The sequence below is a fragment of the Macrobrachium rosenbergii genome, chromosome 4, assembly GCF_040412425.1.
Source record: "Macrobrachium rosenbergii isolate ZJJX-2024 chromosome 4, ASM4041242v1, whole genome shotgun sequence".
Lineage (NCBI taxonomy): Eukaryota > Metazoa > Arthropoda > Malacostraca > Decapoda > Palaemonidae > Macrobrachium > Macrobrachium rosenbergii.
The window spans coordinates 4685001-4700000 of record NC_089744.1 but is presented as its reverse complement, the minus strand read 5'-3'; the positions used below and the strand labels follow the sequence as shown (position 1 = coordinate 4700000).

General features: G+C 38.6%; 1 protein-coding gene across 1 annotated transcript; it reads right to left on the bottom strand.

The window, feature by feature from the left end:
- Positions 1-4253: 4253 nt before the first annotated feature.
- On the bottom strand, positions 4254-7084 carry LOC136836477 (fap1 adhesin-like). The gene is made up of 2 exons (XM_067100784.1): positions 7058-7084; positions 4254-4724 (listed from the first exon to the last, which is right to left on the bottom strand). Exons 1-2 carry the CDS (start codon positions 7082-7084, stop codon positions 4254-4256), a joined length of 498 nt encoding a protein of 165 aa, XP_066956885.1.
- Between the last annotated feature and the right edge of the window lie 7916 nt (positions 7085-15000).

Below are 15000 nucleotides of genomic sequence, written 5' to 3'. Positions count from 1 at the left end.
ATAATAAAACCACGGAAGAGACACTCAAAGCAAATGTCTTTCCCCCAGAAACAAACAGACAGAGGAACAAACATTAAAATGAACAAACATAAATGCAGGCCAACCACGAACAGCAGGACAGTGTCTTGGTTGATAACCCAAAAAAGGAGACTGGTGGATCTTAATGGGGGAAGAGAGAGAGAGAGAGAGAGAGAGAGAGAGAGAGAGAGAGAGAGAGAGAGAAGAGAGAGAGAGAAAGAAGACGAACAGGGGAAGTATTATTGGAGGGAGGGGGCGGGGGAGAAGGGAAAGGGGAACAGAGGTGGAAGGGGAAGGGAAGGGGTGACCACTCACAATGAGTTCCTTGAGAGTGCGTTATAGCATCGCATCAGCTTTCCTCGGCTCACAACCGGATATGCTAATTAAGGGCCACCATCAGACTTTTTTTCGGGGTAGGGGAGGTTGGGGTGAGGGATGAGGGAGGCGGTTGAAAGGTTGGACTCCAAAGGGGTGTATGGGGAGGGAGATTAACAGTGCCACATACATTCTCCCCAAATAGCAGGCTATTAACATACCACCACAACCAGCCCGTCCGCGTACACACTACAACGCTGAATGAATGACCGTCTGCTGTGAGAGATTATCAGGCATTTTGTAGTGTTTCGGTTGTATAAGTCAGTCTGGGCATATACACTTGAAAGTACTATTACGTACTTATTTGATAAGTCAGGCACCCTCTGCACATGAGTCCTTTAAACCTCAATGGAGAATGACGTGGGTTTTGAGTCACTTCGCCTCATAAATACTCACTAAATACCGGAAGGGTGACAACTTCTGGTAGCATCCCAGCTTATAGGGGAAAAAGAATATGATATAGACTACAGCAGACCCACACACGCGCGCGCGCGCCTTCAGTTTTTTACTTTGCTACTTTTATTCTTTTAACAAGTGGTTTGCTAATGTAATGTGCCTTTGACCTTCATTTGGACAAATTAAGAATCTAAAATTTTTTATTTGGATTCTGATGTGTGCGCGCACAACCACATACACATTATACACACGCGCGCGCACACACGCACACACACACCACACACGCACACATATATATATTATTCTGCCTACTATCGTACAGTAAAAAAAAGTTAAGTATACCTTAGTTTAACCAGACCACTGAGCTGATTAACAGCTCTCCTAGAGAGGGCTGGCCCGAAGGATTAGACTTATTTTACGTGGCTAAGAACCAGTTGGTTACCTAGCAGCGGGACCTACAGCTTATTGTGCAATCCGAACCACATTATATACCGAGAAATGAATTTCTATCACCAGAAATAAATTCCTCTAATTCTTCATTAGCCGGCCGGAGACTCGAACTCGGGCCTAGCGAGTGCTAGCCGACAACTCTACCGACTCGTCCAACGAGGAACTTATCGTACAGTAAGCTCCTGGATATTAAGGTCCCATCACTCTATCACTCAAAATAGGCAGCGCTTTGTCAATATGTTTCCTTCTGTATTCCCAACGCCTCCCGACTGCACGCCTCTTCTCTTCCAAAATAGATTTTTCTGGACTATTTTATGCTACATCAGCATTTTCTCTTTGCTCTCCAAATACTGACATGACTGTTTCTTTGCCTAATGCCACACTGTTCTTGACGTATGAAACTCTCTTGCTAACTGTCTTCCTCTCAATCAAAATCTTATCCTACACTCTCCAACTATATACCAAGTCATTCACCTGTTATACCTGCAGTTACCTCTATCGTATTTCCACCGATTATTCCTCTCACTCGTTCCTCTGGAACTGTTGCCTCATCCAGGTATTCCTTAGACAAATGAGTCAACTTTTCAAATACTGTACACGCACTTTTATGCAACATCCATCTCGTAATCCTATTCCTTCAACCTTGTGAATGCACTCTTCACATCTTCTTCTTAAGACACTTCCGTGTGCATTCTCGAATTCAAATCAACCTCCTCTACTCGTCTGTTCATTGTAACTGGCGTTTTTCTGTTCCCAAATTTAAATAACTCTTCAAAATATTTACTCCATCGACACGTGACATCTTTGTCTTCACACCGTACCGTTTCACTTGCATCAATTTATATGTATATATATATATATATATATATATATATATATATATATATATATATATATATATATATATATATATATATATATATATATATATATGTATATATATATATAATATATATATATATTATATATATATATATATATAAATATATATGTACATATATATATATATATATATATATATATATATATATATATATATATATATATATATATATATATATATATATATATATATATATATATATATATATATATATGGCTCCAACCAGCCCGTCCCAAAAAAACTGGACGAATTGATACCCTTTTATAAATTATTTATAAACTTAACCCACAAATTTACATTTACGAAGAAAATTAACCGTCAGTCATTCTTTTTAATACTATAATTGCTGCTTTAAAATTTAAAATTTGAACACCCCAATACACACAATCCTTTTAAATTTATGAAACTTTTACTTCGTGCGAAATTTCTGAAATTTCCAGCCTTAAATGATGTTCCTTTACTTCCACATCTCCATGTACACTCCTATGACACGTAAAGAGTCGTATTTCGCCACCATGATATAGTTTGTGAAATCTGAAGATCCTTGCCTCACCAGATGACTACAATGTGAGATAGTTTTCCACCAGCTTTATTAGGAAAGTTACGTATTTGTGAGTTATTATTACTGAATGAGCAATAGATATCTCGGCTATCTTGTACCAACTTCGCATCTTTTGGGTTGCTTGCGTTTTGATGTGAGCAAATGCACAAAATGAGGCATTATTATTATTATTATTATTATTATTATTATTATTATTATTATTGTGTTTTCCCGGAAAGACGGTGATTATTTTTCACTGTTTATCTTAATGTTTGTCGGGTTTTGCAAATGTGCAAAAATTATTATTATTATTATTATTATTATTATTATTATTATTATTATTATTATTATTATTATTATTATTATTATCACGAAGGAAGAAGACCCTCCTTGAGGCAAGTTTTGTTCAATAAAATAGCTGCATTTTGCGAATTGAATTTATACTGAGTTTTCTCAATTCTTCTAGTAATTCGCTTTTCCTACCCATCAATATCAGTCAGTAATTGGCCAATGTTCATATTTCGATGGATGAAACAGCCTATCATTATTATTATTATTATTATTATTATTATTATTATTATTATTATTATTATATTATTATCTTTGAATTCAGGATATAATCACTGTATTTTCCGGAAAGGTGATTTTTTTTTGGCTCGGGTTGGTTGATGCTTACCAGCTTTCCAGCTTCTAGTTAGACTACGTAAGACGTTTGTTGAAATTTATACCGAAGGCGGGCCTTACGACTGGCGGCAACATCTGATTGCATATAGATTACAGAATTTTGGCCAGAGCCCAAGCGCTGAGACCTGTGAGGTCATGCAGCGCTGAAAGGGAAATTGAGAGGAGAAGGGTTTTCAAAATGCAACAGGAGGGACACCTCGCAGTCGCACTATGAAACAATTGTTAGGAGAGAATGAAAGGGATTGCAGCTAGGGGCCGAAGCAAAGAATCTTAAGTAATGCCTACAGTGCGCTACATGAGGTGCACTGACGGCACTGCCCCCTTCTATAGCTAATTACATATTGGTAGTGAGAGGAATGTAACTTTTGTGGAAAAAGTTTACCATTGTTAAATGTGCCGAAACTGTAACAAAACTTAATTATCTTCCTGCTTTAAAAAAGAAAACCTAGCCTGAGGTTATGTCCGTTTCATTAATCGTAAAGAGTCCGTTTGGGTCCCAACAACTAATTATTTCCGGTCTATAAAAATATGTGCTTATTGGGATTTTTGACGTTGGCGGAGGTATGCACTCTAAGCGTAATATTTATTAGTGTTGTTATTATTATTACTCTCGGTATTTCCCATATAATCTGTCGAAGGGAACACCTGCATTACGACGTCGTTAAAGTATTTCTCAATTCAAGGGTGCAGCGCATAGAGGAGCGTTCAGATAACTATTGATCTTGTGAATGCGATCGTTGGCATAACGAGGAAGGAAGCAGAAAGAAAACTCGTTGCGTGCATTCATCTACAACGATCTGCGTGAGGGAAAGAGGAAGGAAAGATTCAACTGAAGAACAAAAGCATCTACTGCCCATCTGGCGCGAGAGTTGCCACAGACCCACTCTTCTTTGGCTGACTCACCGTTCAGGCATCTCCCAAAAGCGGCCTCACTGCGGCCACTATCAAAGGGCACCGGGCAGTGACTGAATGCTGACTGGCTGACTGCTCAGTCTGGCTGACTGGCTGACCGGCTGACTGACTGACTGACTGACCAGCTGACTGACTGACTGACTGACTAACCAGCTGACTGGCTGGCTGGCTGATTGGCTGGCTGACTGGCTGACTGATTGGCTGGCTGACTGGCTGGCTGATTGACTGGATGACTTGCTGGCTGGCTGATTGGGTGGCTGACTGACTGGCTGACTTACTGGCTGACTTACTGACTTGCTTACTGACTGGCTGACTGGTTGACCAGGTGACTGACTGACTGGCCGACTGGCTGGCTGACTTACTGGCTGGCTGACTGGCTGACTGTCTTACCGGCTGGCTGACTGGCTGGCTGACAGGCTGACTGACTGACCGGCTTACTGGCTGGTTGACTGACTGGCTGACTGGCTGAACAGCCCAAAACGTTCAAGAGAGTTTCCGCGATGTTTTTATGAAATGTGAATGCGTACTTTTTGTATAAACGTTTTCATAATTTTCATATTTTGCTGTTACTGTTTGTGCGTATCTGTGTGTGCGCTTTTTAATCATGTGTACATTTATTTGTCTATTTTATGAACACTGTAGTTACATTTAGTTTGTCTGTTCCATGAATAATTACATTTCGTTTGTTTCACGAACACTGTAATTACATTTAGTTTGTCTGTTTCATGAACTCTGTCATTACATTTAGTTTGTTTCATGAACACTGTAATCACATTTAATTTGTCAGTTTCATGAATACTGCAATTACATTTAGTTTATTTCATGAACCCTGTAATTATGTTTAGTTTGTCTGTTTCATGAACACTGTAATGACATTTAGTTTGTCAGCTCTGTGAACATTGTAATTACACTTAGTTTGTTTCATGAACACTGAAATTATATTTATTTTGTTTCATGAACACTGCAGTTACATGTAGTTTGTCCGTTTCATGAACACTGTAATTACATATAGTTTGTCTGTTCCATGAACACTGTAATTACATTTAGTTTGTTTCATGAACACTGTAATTATATTTAGTTTGTTTCACGAACATTTTAATTACATTTAGTTTGTCTGTTCCATGAACACTAATTATATTTAGTTTGTTTCATGAACACTGTAATTATATTTACTTTGTTTCATGAACACTGTAATTATATTTAGTTTGTTTCACGAACATTGTAATTATAATATTTAGTTTGTTTCACGAACACGTCAATTACTGCATATGTAGTTTGTGTTTCATGAACACTGTAATTGCTTTTTGTTGGTCTATTTTATGAACACTGTAATTTGTCAAGATAAAAAAAAAAGAGACGTTAACATGATGAGAATCAAACCCAAACGACTGGAAAAATCCCCTGACAAGCAGATTTCCTTTCACATGAAAATGACTCTCGCCAGGAAACAAGAAAGTTAAGGCAGAGCACGTTCGATGACCAAACTTCCGCGGAACTGCCATGATTAATATGCAAGCTTACGCGGAAACGCCGAGAAGGGACGGGACAGGCACTTGGCATTTAGACACTCGACAGCAGCTTTTTCTTAATTGGTTCTGCATTTGCCTCATTGTTCTTATTCTTCCCCGAACGTCTAACAGAATTTAGGCCAAAGGCCAAGCTCTGGGACCTTTGAGGTAATTCAGCGCTGAGACGGAAATTAACAGTAGAAAGGTTTGAGAGGTGTAACAGGAGGTAAACCTCGCAGTCGCAGTATTAATAAACTGTTAGGAGCGGGTGGAAAGTATGAATGAAGAGAGAGAATATGAGCGGAGGTACAGTAAAAGGAATGAAAGGGGTTGTAACTAGGGGCCGGAGGGTCGCTGCAAAGAACCTTGAATGATGCATACCGTGCACCGCATGAAGTACACGGAGGATATCATTATCTTTATTAATGTTTCTTTAATCCTTCTTGCTTACGAAAGGAAGAATGAACTTTGCAGATCTCCAGGACACCATTCTGAGCCGTTCTCAATGGCGTTATCGGTTCCCTTGAGAAACTTTAAAGGAATTTTCTGACGGGGGTTTGATCACCTTCTGCAACCTTGACCTTTGATGTTGTGACATGATATCTGAGGCCACAGGATGAGAACTGACGTTAGTATGTTGCAAGCGAGAATCTCTGGCATTCCTTTCTCTTGAAATATTTGAGCTTGTGATTAGGAAGTTTCGCAAATAGTGCATTCCTTGGACGTCTCTCTGAGAGAGAGAGAGAGAGAGAGAGAGAGAGAGAGAGAGAGAGAGAGAGAGAGAGAATGTCCAAAGAATGCACTGTATATATATATATATATATATATATATATATATATATATATATATATATATATATATATATATATATATATATATATATATATATATATATATATATATATGACAGAGAGAGAGAGAGAGAGAGAGAGAGAGAGAGAGAGAGAGAGAGAGAGAGAGACGTCCAAAGAATGCACTATCCATACACACACACACACACACACACACACACACACATATATATATATATATATATATATATATATATATATATATATATATATATATATATCTTAATGTGTGCTTGATTCAAAGCCATTATAGACTATAAAATTTTGTTTTTATTATTATGATGATGATGATGATGATTCACAAGCAAAGATCTTCTAACAGACGAAAGTTAATCAGGAACCCAGAAAAAAAATTTGTCGCGCGCCCTAATCTAACTTCAGAAGAAAATCAGACCGACTTCATTTGGTAACAAATGAAAAAATGACGATGTGACTGACGTCAACAAAAGAGTACGGCAACGACATCGTTAACGACAAGGCGTCTGTCTGGCTGAGTCAGCTCGGAACACTGACTGTTCCGGTTTCTCAATTTCCTGTTCCGTGTGAAGCGGCGCCTCGCGGGGGCACTTGGAATGGAACGTCTTCCTGGAAGATGACAGAGCGCGGGGAAGGCCCCCCAAGAGACACCTCCAAGGCGAAGGCAACGCCTCCGCCGAGGCAGAACGAATGGAACCCGAGAGGTTTAAAGTAAGAGGGCTCAGCTCCTTGGAAGTAACGAGCGAGCTGAAAACCCGTCGACGAACTGCCTTTTATGACCTCATCACCATTTCCTGCACTGTTGCTTGCCTCCCCTCCCACGTAACACTCGGCGGAGGCGTTTAGCGTCTCTGCATAGGAGGGGCATCGGCTACAGGAAGTGTGCGAGTTAAGAAAATGCATCATAGGACGTGATTGGCAAAGCTTTAGGCTTGTTGCCCCGCAGGAACTGGTATAGGACAGTTAATGAAGTCCTTCTTCTTCTTCTTCTTCTTCTTCTTCTTCTTCTTCTTCTTCTTCTTCTTGTTACTGGCCTTTTTTCGAGTAATTTATGCTAACTGTTAACGGTGCTGATTAATAACTATGTGAAAACAAGTACGTTAAAATTTTGATTGATTAAAGTCTGGTGAGTACCGACAGTTCAGTACAAGCAAATTTTCTACAGATTTCTCCTACATAAAAATCTTCCCCCAATTCTCTGCTGTTGACCTTCAAAGCCCAGTGACTTCTTTTTTCCTACTGTTCAGTTTTGGAATTCTCTACCTTTCCCAGCTTTCTCTATTCCTTTAACACTTTCATCTTTCAAGAGGAGAGTCTATTTGTGGACGAGCAAGTTCTGGAGAATAAATGCATAGATCTTTAGAAAGATTTTAATAAGTGTCTCATTATTTTTCTCCTGAAAAACTATTAACCTTATAACCTGTTAAACTTTTTTTCTTTAGAATATCGAAATATCATTCCCTTATTTTGGCTGTTACATCCATTCTATTGCACTTCTTATGTAATGCTGACAATGTGGATCAAGGAAAATATTACTGATTTGAAGTGATTACCCTCAAGCACCCTCTCCACCGAAAATGACGAATTATTTATGCCCCAATTGCTGGGGAGAGGGTACCGCACATCTCAGTAGCAAGAACATGCGCTGGCAAAAGGCCACCTGCTCTCACTTAAGCAACATCATCAGGAAAATAGAGATACGAATATGAAAATAAAGATATGAAAATGGAAATGAAACGGGAACTAAACGATCTTCCAAAATGTTCATGTGCTGTATTTATCTGTTCGTTGAGTTATTATTTTTATTTGTCAGTGAAAAATCCTTCAGTGACGTAACAGAATGTATATTCTTCATTTTATATTGCTATCAGACAACTAAAGTTCCTATCAAGAGCTTGAAGATTCATTGTGGGCCATTTCTTTCTATTTGATGTCGCCCTTGTCTCTGCTTTAATTGTAAAAAGGATTGTTTCTTTAAGAAGCCAGTAGCTTTACGTAATAAACCTTCCTCAGACGATGTGCCTATAACGGAAGGCTAAGGCATCAAATGTTTTGCAAAGAAAGAGCTAAAATTGCCGCGCACAGAAAGCCGTGTTTACAGATGTCACAAGAAAATGCGCTCTTGGGCTTCAATTCTGGGATCTCAGCTGTTAGAGGCGAGCGTAGAAATAAAACGCATCGGAGTATGAGTGGGGAAACCAGCTCGTGCCAGAATACCTCGTTAAATTTTGGCAAGACTCCTGCGCAAATGTGGACCTCGATTACTCACGCCTTCAGACCCTCGGTCGGCTGGCTGCTGCCTGGCTACTCCCGCCAAATATGCTACCCAGTGTTTTGCCTTTCCCACTCTGGCCCAGCCCCTCGGGGAAATACCCTCCCATATGCATCCCAAGGGGTGTGTGAGTGACACAGTGCCCCGAGGCCCTGCGGGCGGGACGGGGCCCACACGGCCCATCCATCAGTCCCCTCCCGGGGTGGCACATGACACAAGCGTTACGGAGTTGATTTGCGTCACCATTTCAGTAAAGTGGAGGAGGCGTGATAAGGCATCTCGTTAGGCGATTAGTCTACGTAGTCTTGTGCATCCTTCCTATCAACTGCCTAACTAACAGCTTACAGGAACTAACCCACGTGATCTCGCTCTGAAAAAATACCGGAAATGCGTGACTCTGGGAAGATGGAAATGGTCTTTAGTCAAAAGTCAGCGCTGTTCCGTTCTTTATCGCATGTTTTCATTTCTCTTGAGTCTCTCATTGATTTCTCTCACGGATCCGGCATGTATCGGTTTAAATTTTGATTTATTCAGGACCTTGTCTCTCTCTCTCTCTCTCTCTCTCTCGTTCCTTCTCATTGTAGTATTTATATGAGTTACAATTCATTTATGTACTTATACACTATATATATATATATATATATATATATATATATATATATATATATATATACTGTATATATATATATTTATATATATATATATATATATATATATATATATATATATATATATATATATATATATATATATATATATTACTACGTGTACGTGACGTCGTAAATTTCGATCTAAATTTCAACAGCAAAATCATCGTCATCCTGATAAACATCTGATGTGTTCAGACGTAATTCAGCTACTTTACAAATCACCACGATCCCATTCACCTTATGACTCATGCTACTAAGGCTCATAATTCATATCAGCGTGAATGCATTTACGACCGTTCTTGCACTCCCAGAGTATTTGAAAGAGTCGTTCGTGAAAATAAGGATATGTGGAAATAAAAATTGCCAACTGACTTGGAAACAAATAAAACGTACAAACTACAGACGAACTGATGAACTGATTTGAAACTTTTTTTTTATATTCCCTTTGATACATTTGAATTTCACGTACAGACAAAAGGGCACAATTTAACTATTTAACTTTAGTGATGAAATCATTCCTGTTACCTGAAGTTAGTTCAAATATTTTAGCTTTTGTTCGTTTACTTGATTTCAGAATAGACCTCGAAAAAGACGAAACTAAAACAATCTACTCAATAGATTAGTTTTCGTCAGAGTTAACCTTAATCTTCTGACGGAAGTGTAGGACAAAAGGCAAGTAAACCAGATATCAATCAGAGCTTTGTATTAATTTTTAAGACCTCCGGTATCTGCGACAAATGCAGCATTTTCATAAAAAAGAAGCAGTAGAAACAGAAGGTGCTGCATTTCAATGTCCATTACTGCTCCAATCAACGTCATGTTCTTTCTTTCGTCTTGAAACCTCTTCTTCCTCGTCGCAAGGCCTCCGTTCTTTATGTATTCTAGATATTATTCAATATGTATTGTGGGTATTACCTTGAATATTACTCCCCGACCCATCGTATACACCAGCTTCACTCCCACAGACATAAGGTAAAATAAACGAATTGGAATGTCAACCGATCCTCGTAGTTCTTCACACCATTCGCCCCTGAAATACAGCACTCTTTGCTATGTTTAGCGTTTCCAGAGGCATGTAACCCACTCTGTAATTATCTCACAGAATACAGCCCCTGGCTCCATTTTCTTCCAGTCAAATGTTTCTGATCTTTCCTGATAGAGATTTACTGATTTACTTGAGAAGTGGCAGAAAATACGATCACACATGGAAAAAGTAAAGTAAAGTTGTCGAGAAACTGCTCTTTTACCGTCGAAAGCAAAATCCTGAAGAGGTCACAGAAATAGCAAGTGAGTTTTCACACTTTTTCTGCTCTAGCCATTTCCTTCCCCCTCTTTTCGCTTTCACTTGCACAGTCTGACCTGAGGCAATTTTTAGCTTTTGTTGCGTTTCACCCAAACTGAGATGAATGGTCATATAAGCATATCGATCTTTCCGATGCAGTTCATTTCTTTGTCCTTCGGTGAAACTTTTCAAGGACGACTAGAATCATGATATTACCTTGAGATTTACAGTAGATACATCCAGTCAACAGTTTTTATTTTTAACGAGTAACACAGGTGTTGAAATATACGTTGTATAAGAACACACCGAATCAAGTGTTCTATGAATTTCATGCTGAGGGAGGGGAAAGGGGAGTGGGAGACACATCCCCTCCCGACCCTGTAGAATAGGTCTGCTTCCCCGTAGAGGGGCAGTACCGTCAGAGTGCCCTACGTGGCGCACTTGGTCGTTGCTTCAGGTTCTTTGCAGTATCCCTTCGGCCCCTAGCTGAAACGCTTCTCGTTCTGTTTACTGTACCTGTGTTCATATTCTCTTTCTTCCATCTTACTTTCCACCCTCTCCTGGCAACAGGGGCGTCATTTCAGATTTTGATGGAGGGGGGGGGGGAAGGCGGTTTGGCGAGCGAAGCGAGCCTAATCACCTGGGGTTTTTTGATTTTGAGATATTTTATGTGCTTTTTGAAGCATATATAATAGACAGATAGATAGACAGATATAACTGAATGTGATGACACATTTGAATTTCGGTAGGAATAATGGAAAACTAGCTGCTGTTACTTCTTGGGGTTTGGTGGGGTGAGGGGGGCAAGTTAAGGTTTGGGAGGGCAACTTGAGTCGAGGGGGCGCCAGTTCTCCCCCCGCCCCAGCCCCTAAATGACGCCCCTGCCTAGCAATGGTTTCGCAGTGGAACCGCGAGGTTTTCCTCCTGCCACACCCTTAAAACCTTCTTTACTCCCAATTTCCCTTTCAGCCCTGAATGACCTCATAGGTCCCAGCGCTTGGCTTTGGCCTAAAATTTCATATTCCGGTTCTTATTCCTAGTCGTTAAACTGAATTACTAATACAACCAACGTTCAGCCTTAGCGAAGGAGCATTGAGCTAAACGACATAACCGATTGCAATCTTTACTATCAAAGAGGGGAAAAATAAAAACCTCTTGTACGCAGCGAAGTGGTTATTCGAAACGCAACCAGGCTGTTTACTGTTACCTAGAATGACCTACCGAACGAAACAGCTGCAGTGCCGCGACCAAGCCATTCAACAGATGAGTTGATCTCCGCAAATTGACCCGAATCCTTTCACAGATGTTGAAAGCCTCTTATCAGTTCCTGGTCTTTTGACACGTCATTGCTTCTGTTATGCAAAGACAGGAGCGATTCTAAGAGGCAATTTATGAGGAAAGTTGCTACGTAAACAATATTGTTCGCCTGAAGGGGGTTAACATCTGGTTGTATTGTCAGTCTTATCCTGCGGCTTAGAGTGAAACGAAATGCCTAATTAGATAGCGATTTATTGAGATTACTGATAGCAACGCCTCATGGCAACTGGCATACATATACACACAAAACACACATACATATACACACAAACATACATACGTAATATATGTATATATATATGTCTGTATGTCTATATAAACACACATATTATTTATTTATATATATATATATATATATATATATATATATATATATATATATATATATATATATATATATATATATATATATATATATATATATATATATATTGATATGCGCGTGTTTGCACATCACAAATTTGGCGAAAGAAACTGCATAGCACTGAATACTAACCGTCAGTCCTCTGCAAAGCAATCACTTAAAATCGTTTGATGGAACGGAAGAACCTTTAACTATATCGTTTAGATGTTTTCCCTTATCGGATCGATTAATCAGGAGAGTTGCAAAGCGTCCGTATTGACATTACTCTCGGATTTTCCTGCTGAGATAAGGAACTAAATGCTGCCTGAGAACCAGAGCGAGTGCTGGCATAAAGCCAGCTACTATAACAACGAGAGGGAAGGAAGGAGACCACATATTCTACAGTACATCAGTCCCGGATACCTGTTTCGCCACGTTTCCCGTGTTTCGAATTATTTCACTGAGTCACTGCGCGAGTGTTTCCTTACTCATCGTATCGAGAATGCAATCAGCACTTCTTCCGGTCCCTCAGAGCTCGGTCACATTATTCTCCGTCTCGTTATCCACTGTGCATTACTGTCCCTCTCTCTCTCTCTCTCTCTTGCCAGTGTCTTTTTCCATATTCTCTTTTTATTATTGTTCTCATCTCTTGCCTTCCCGTTTGTTTTCATAACACTGTTCTTGTCGCTGCATTTTTCTTATTCATTCACCAAACCTTTTGTAAAAGACTGACATTTCTCCTCAGCGACATTCTCTTTTTCCCTTTATTTTTCAAAGTTTCTCAGCCATTCTTCAAAGCCTGTTCACTTTTTGTAAACATTTGTCAGGCGGAAAATAAATGGTTATTTCTATTGTTTTATTTTTTTTCTGTGTTCTCAGTTTCCTTGACCGACTTTCATCCTTTCCAATCAAATTAATTGCTGTTCATATTCATGACCTAATTCATGTGATATGTGATCGTTTCGTCTCCAGTATCCGCTAAGTTTTATAGATCCCGTTTATCAAAATTATCATTTCATACGTATTAAGTGTCTGTGAGCACTCGATACTGAGAACAATTTAGAACTAAAGAAAGCGAAATAATAAAAAAAAAAAAACACGAGAATCAAAGCAAATTATACGGACAAAAATAAGAGAGACAGAGAAAAGGTAAATAATGACTAAAGAATACGAACTCTTGAAAGGAGAGACATTAATAAAAAAAAAATGGAAAAGCAAATGGGGACGTTTTTCAAAACTCTCACGAATACATGCAGACCTGGACTTAGGATAATTTAGGGTTTGAGACTTTCACGAGATCGCCTTCACCAGTTTAATATGAGCCACGTTTTCACACGCAATATGCTCGCAGATACATTGGCGTATGTGACGTCAGTGTAATAATATAGGCTTTCCTTATAGTATTAACGTTGCATATTATAAAAACGCATACAAGAAATTCCTACAGTATCCCGTTAAAAATGTTGAAAATTGCAAAATGATTCCCGAATTTTAAGGTGAAAATGACATTTGCTCCCCATATATCAATTTTTATTCTCTCTCTCTCTCTCTCTCTCTCTCTCTCTCTCTCTCTCTCTCTCTCTCTTTTATTTGTTGTCACATTCTCAGAGGGAGACATTGATTTAGTGCAGTTTACGACGATTATGTTAAGACTTGGCCTTCGCCTGACACCGGAGCTGGGAATGATGGCTTAAGTACGCAGTGACTTTCTGTCCCATATATATATATATATATATATATATATATATATATATATATATATATATATATATATATATATATATATATATACATATATATATATATATATATATTATTTTTTAGAGACTTTTAGGTTTATTCCCCCCTCAAGTTTATTCAGTAAAAATGCTCAATTTTTTTTTTCAATATTTCCTCTTACGGATTATTCGTTTAATTTCAGTAATTATTGTTGCGACTTATTATTTCTCTTAGTGCTGCTCTCTTCAAACAACTTTTACATTATTTACCATTGTACCCTAAGAGTAGTTTGAGAAGGACTAAAGACCTTAGTGTATGTATATATCTATATCTATAAATATATATATTTATAGATATAGATATACACACATATTTACAGTATATATATGCACCTATTTATATATGTTTTATATACATATATATATACATATGTATATTGTTTTATATGAATATATATACATACTGTATATACATAACATATATATTATTATACAAATACAACAACTTTACCTAGTGATTAGTTTCGATTTTTATTAATTCTCGTTATGAGAAGACAGACTGGTCTAAGCTCGAGGTATTAAACAAAAAGGAAATAAATGTAAGATAAGAAGTGGAGGTTACCCCCACAGGGAGGAAGACGCCTTTGTCCCTCTCTCAAGCATCTGTCGATCGGACGGGTTCCAGAGGTCCACATCAGGCCTATTATCCCACTCAGCACCTTCGCATTCTCTCTCTATCGGTAGTCATTCAGAGGTATCCCGGACAGCACCAGGTTGGTCAGCTAGTGTGTGTGTGTATGTGCGTGTGTGTGTATATATATAT

Bases quoted from the DNA above. Each gene is read 5' to 3' on its own strand.
- LOC136836477 (XM_067100784.1), bottom strand. From the start codon at position 7,084: ATGTCGTTGCCGTACTCTTTTGTTGAC. The intron at 4,725-7,057 runs GTCAGTCACATC...TGGGCTGTTCAG, and splicing joins TGCCGTACTCTTTTGTTGAC to CCAGTCAGCCAGTCAGTCAA.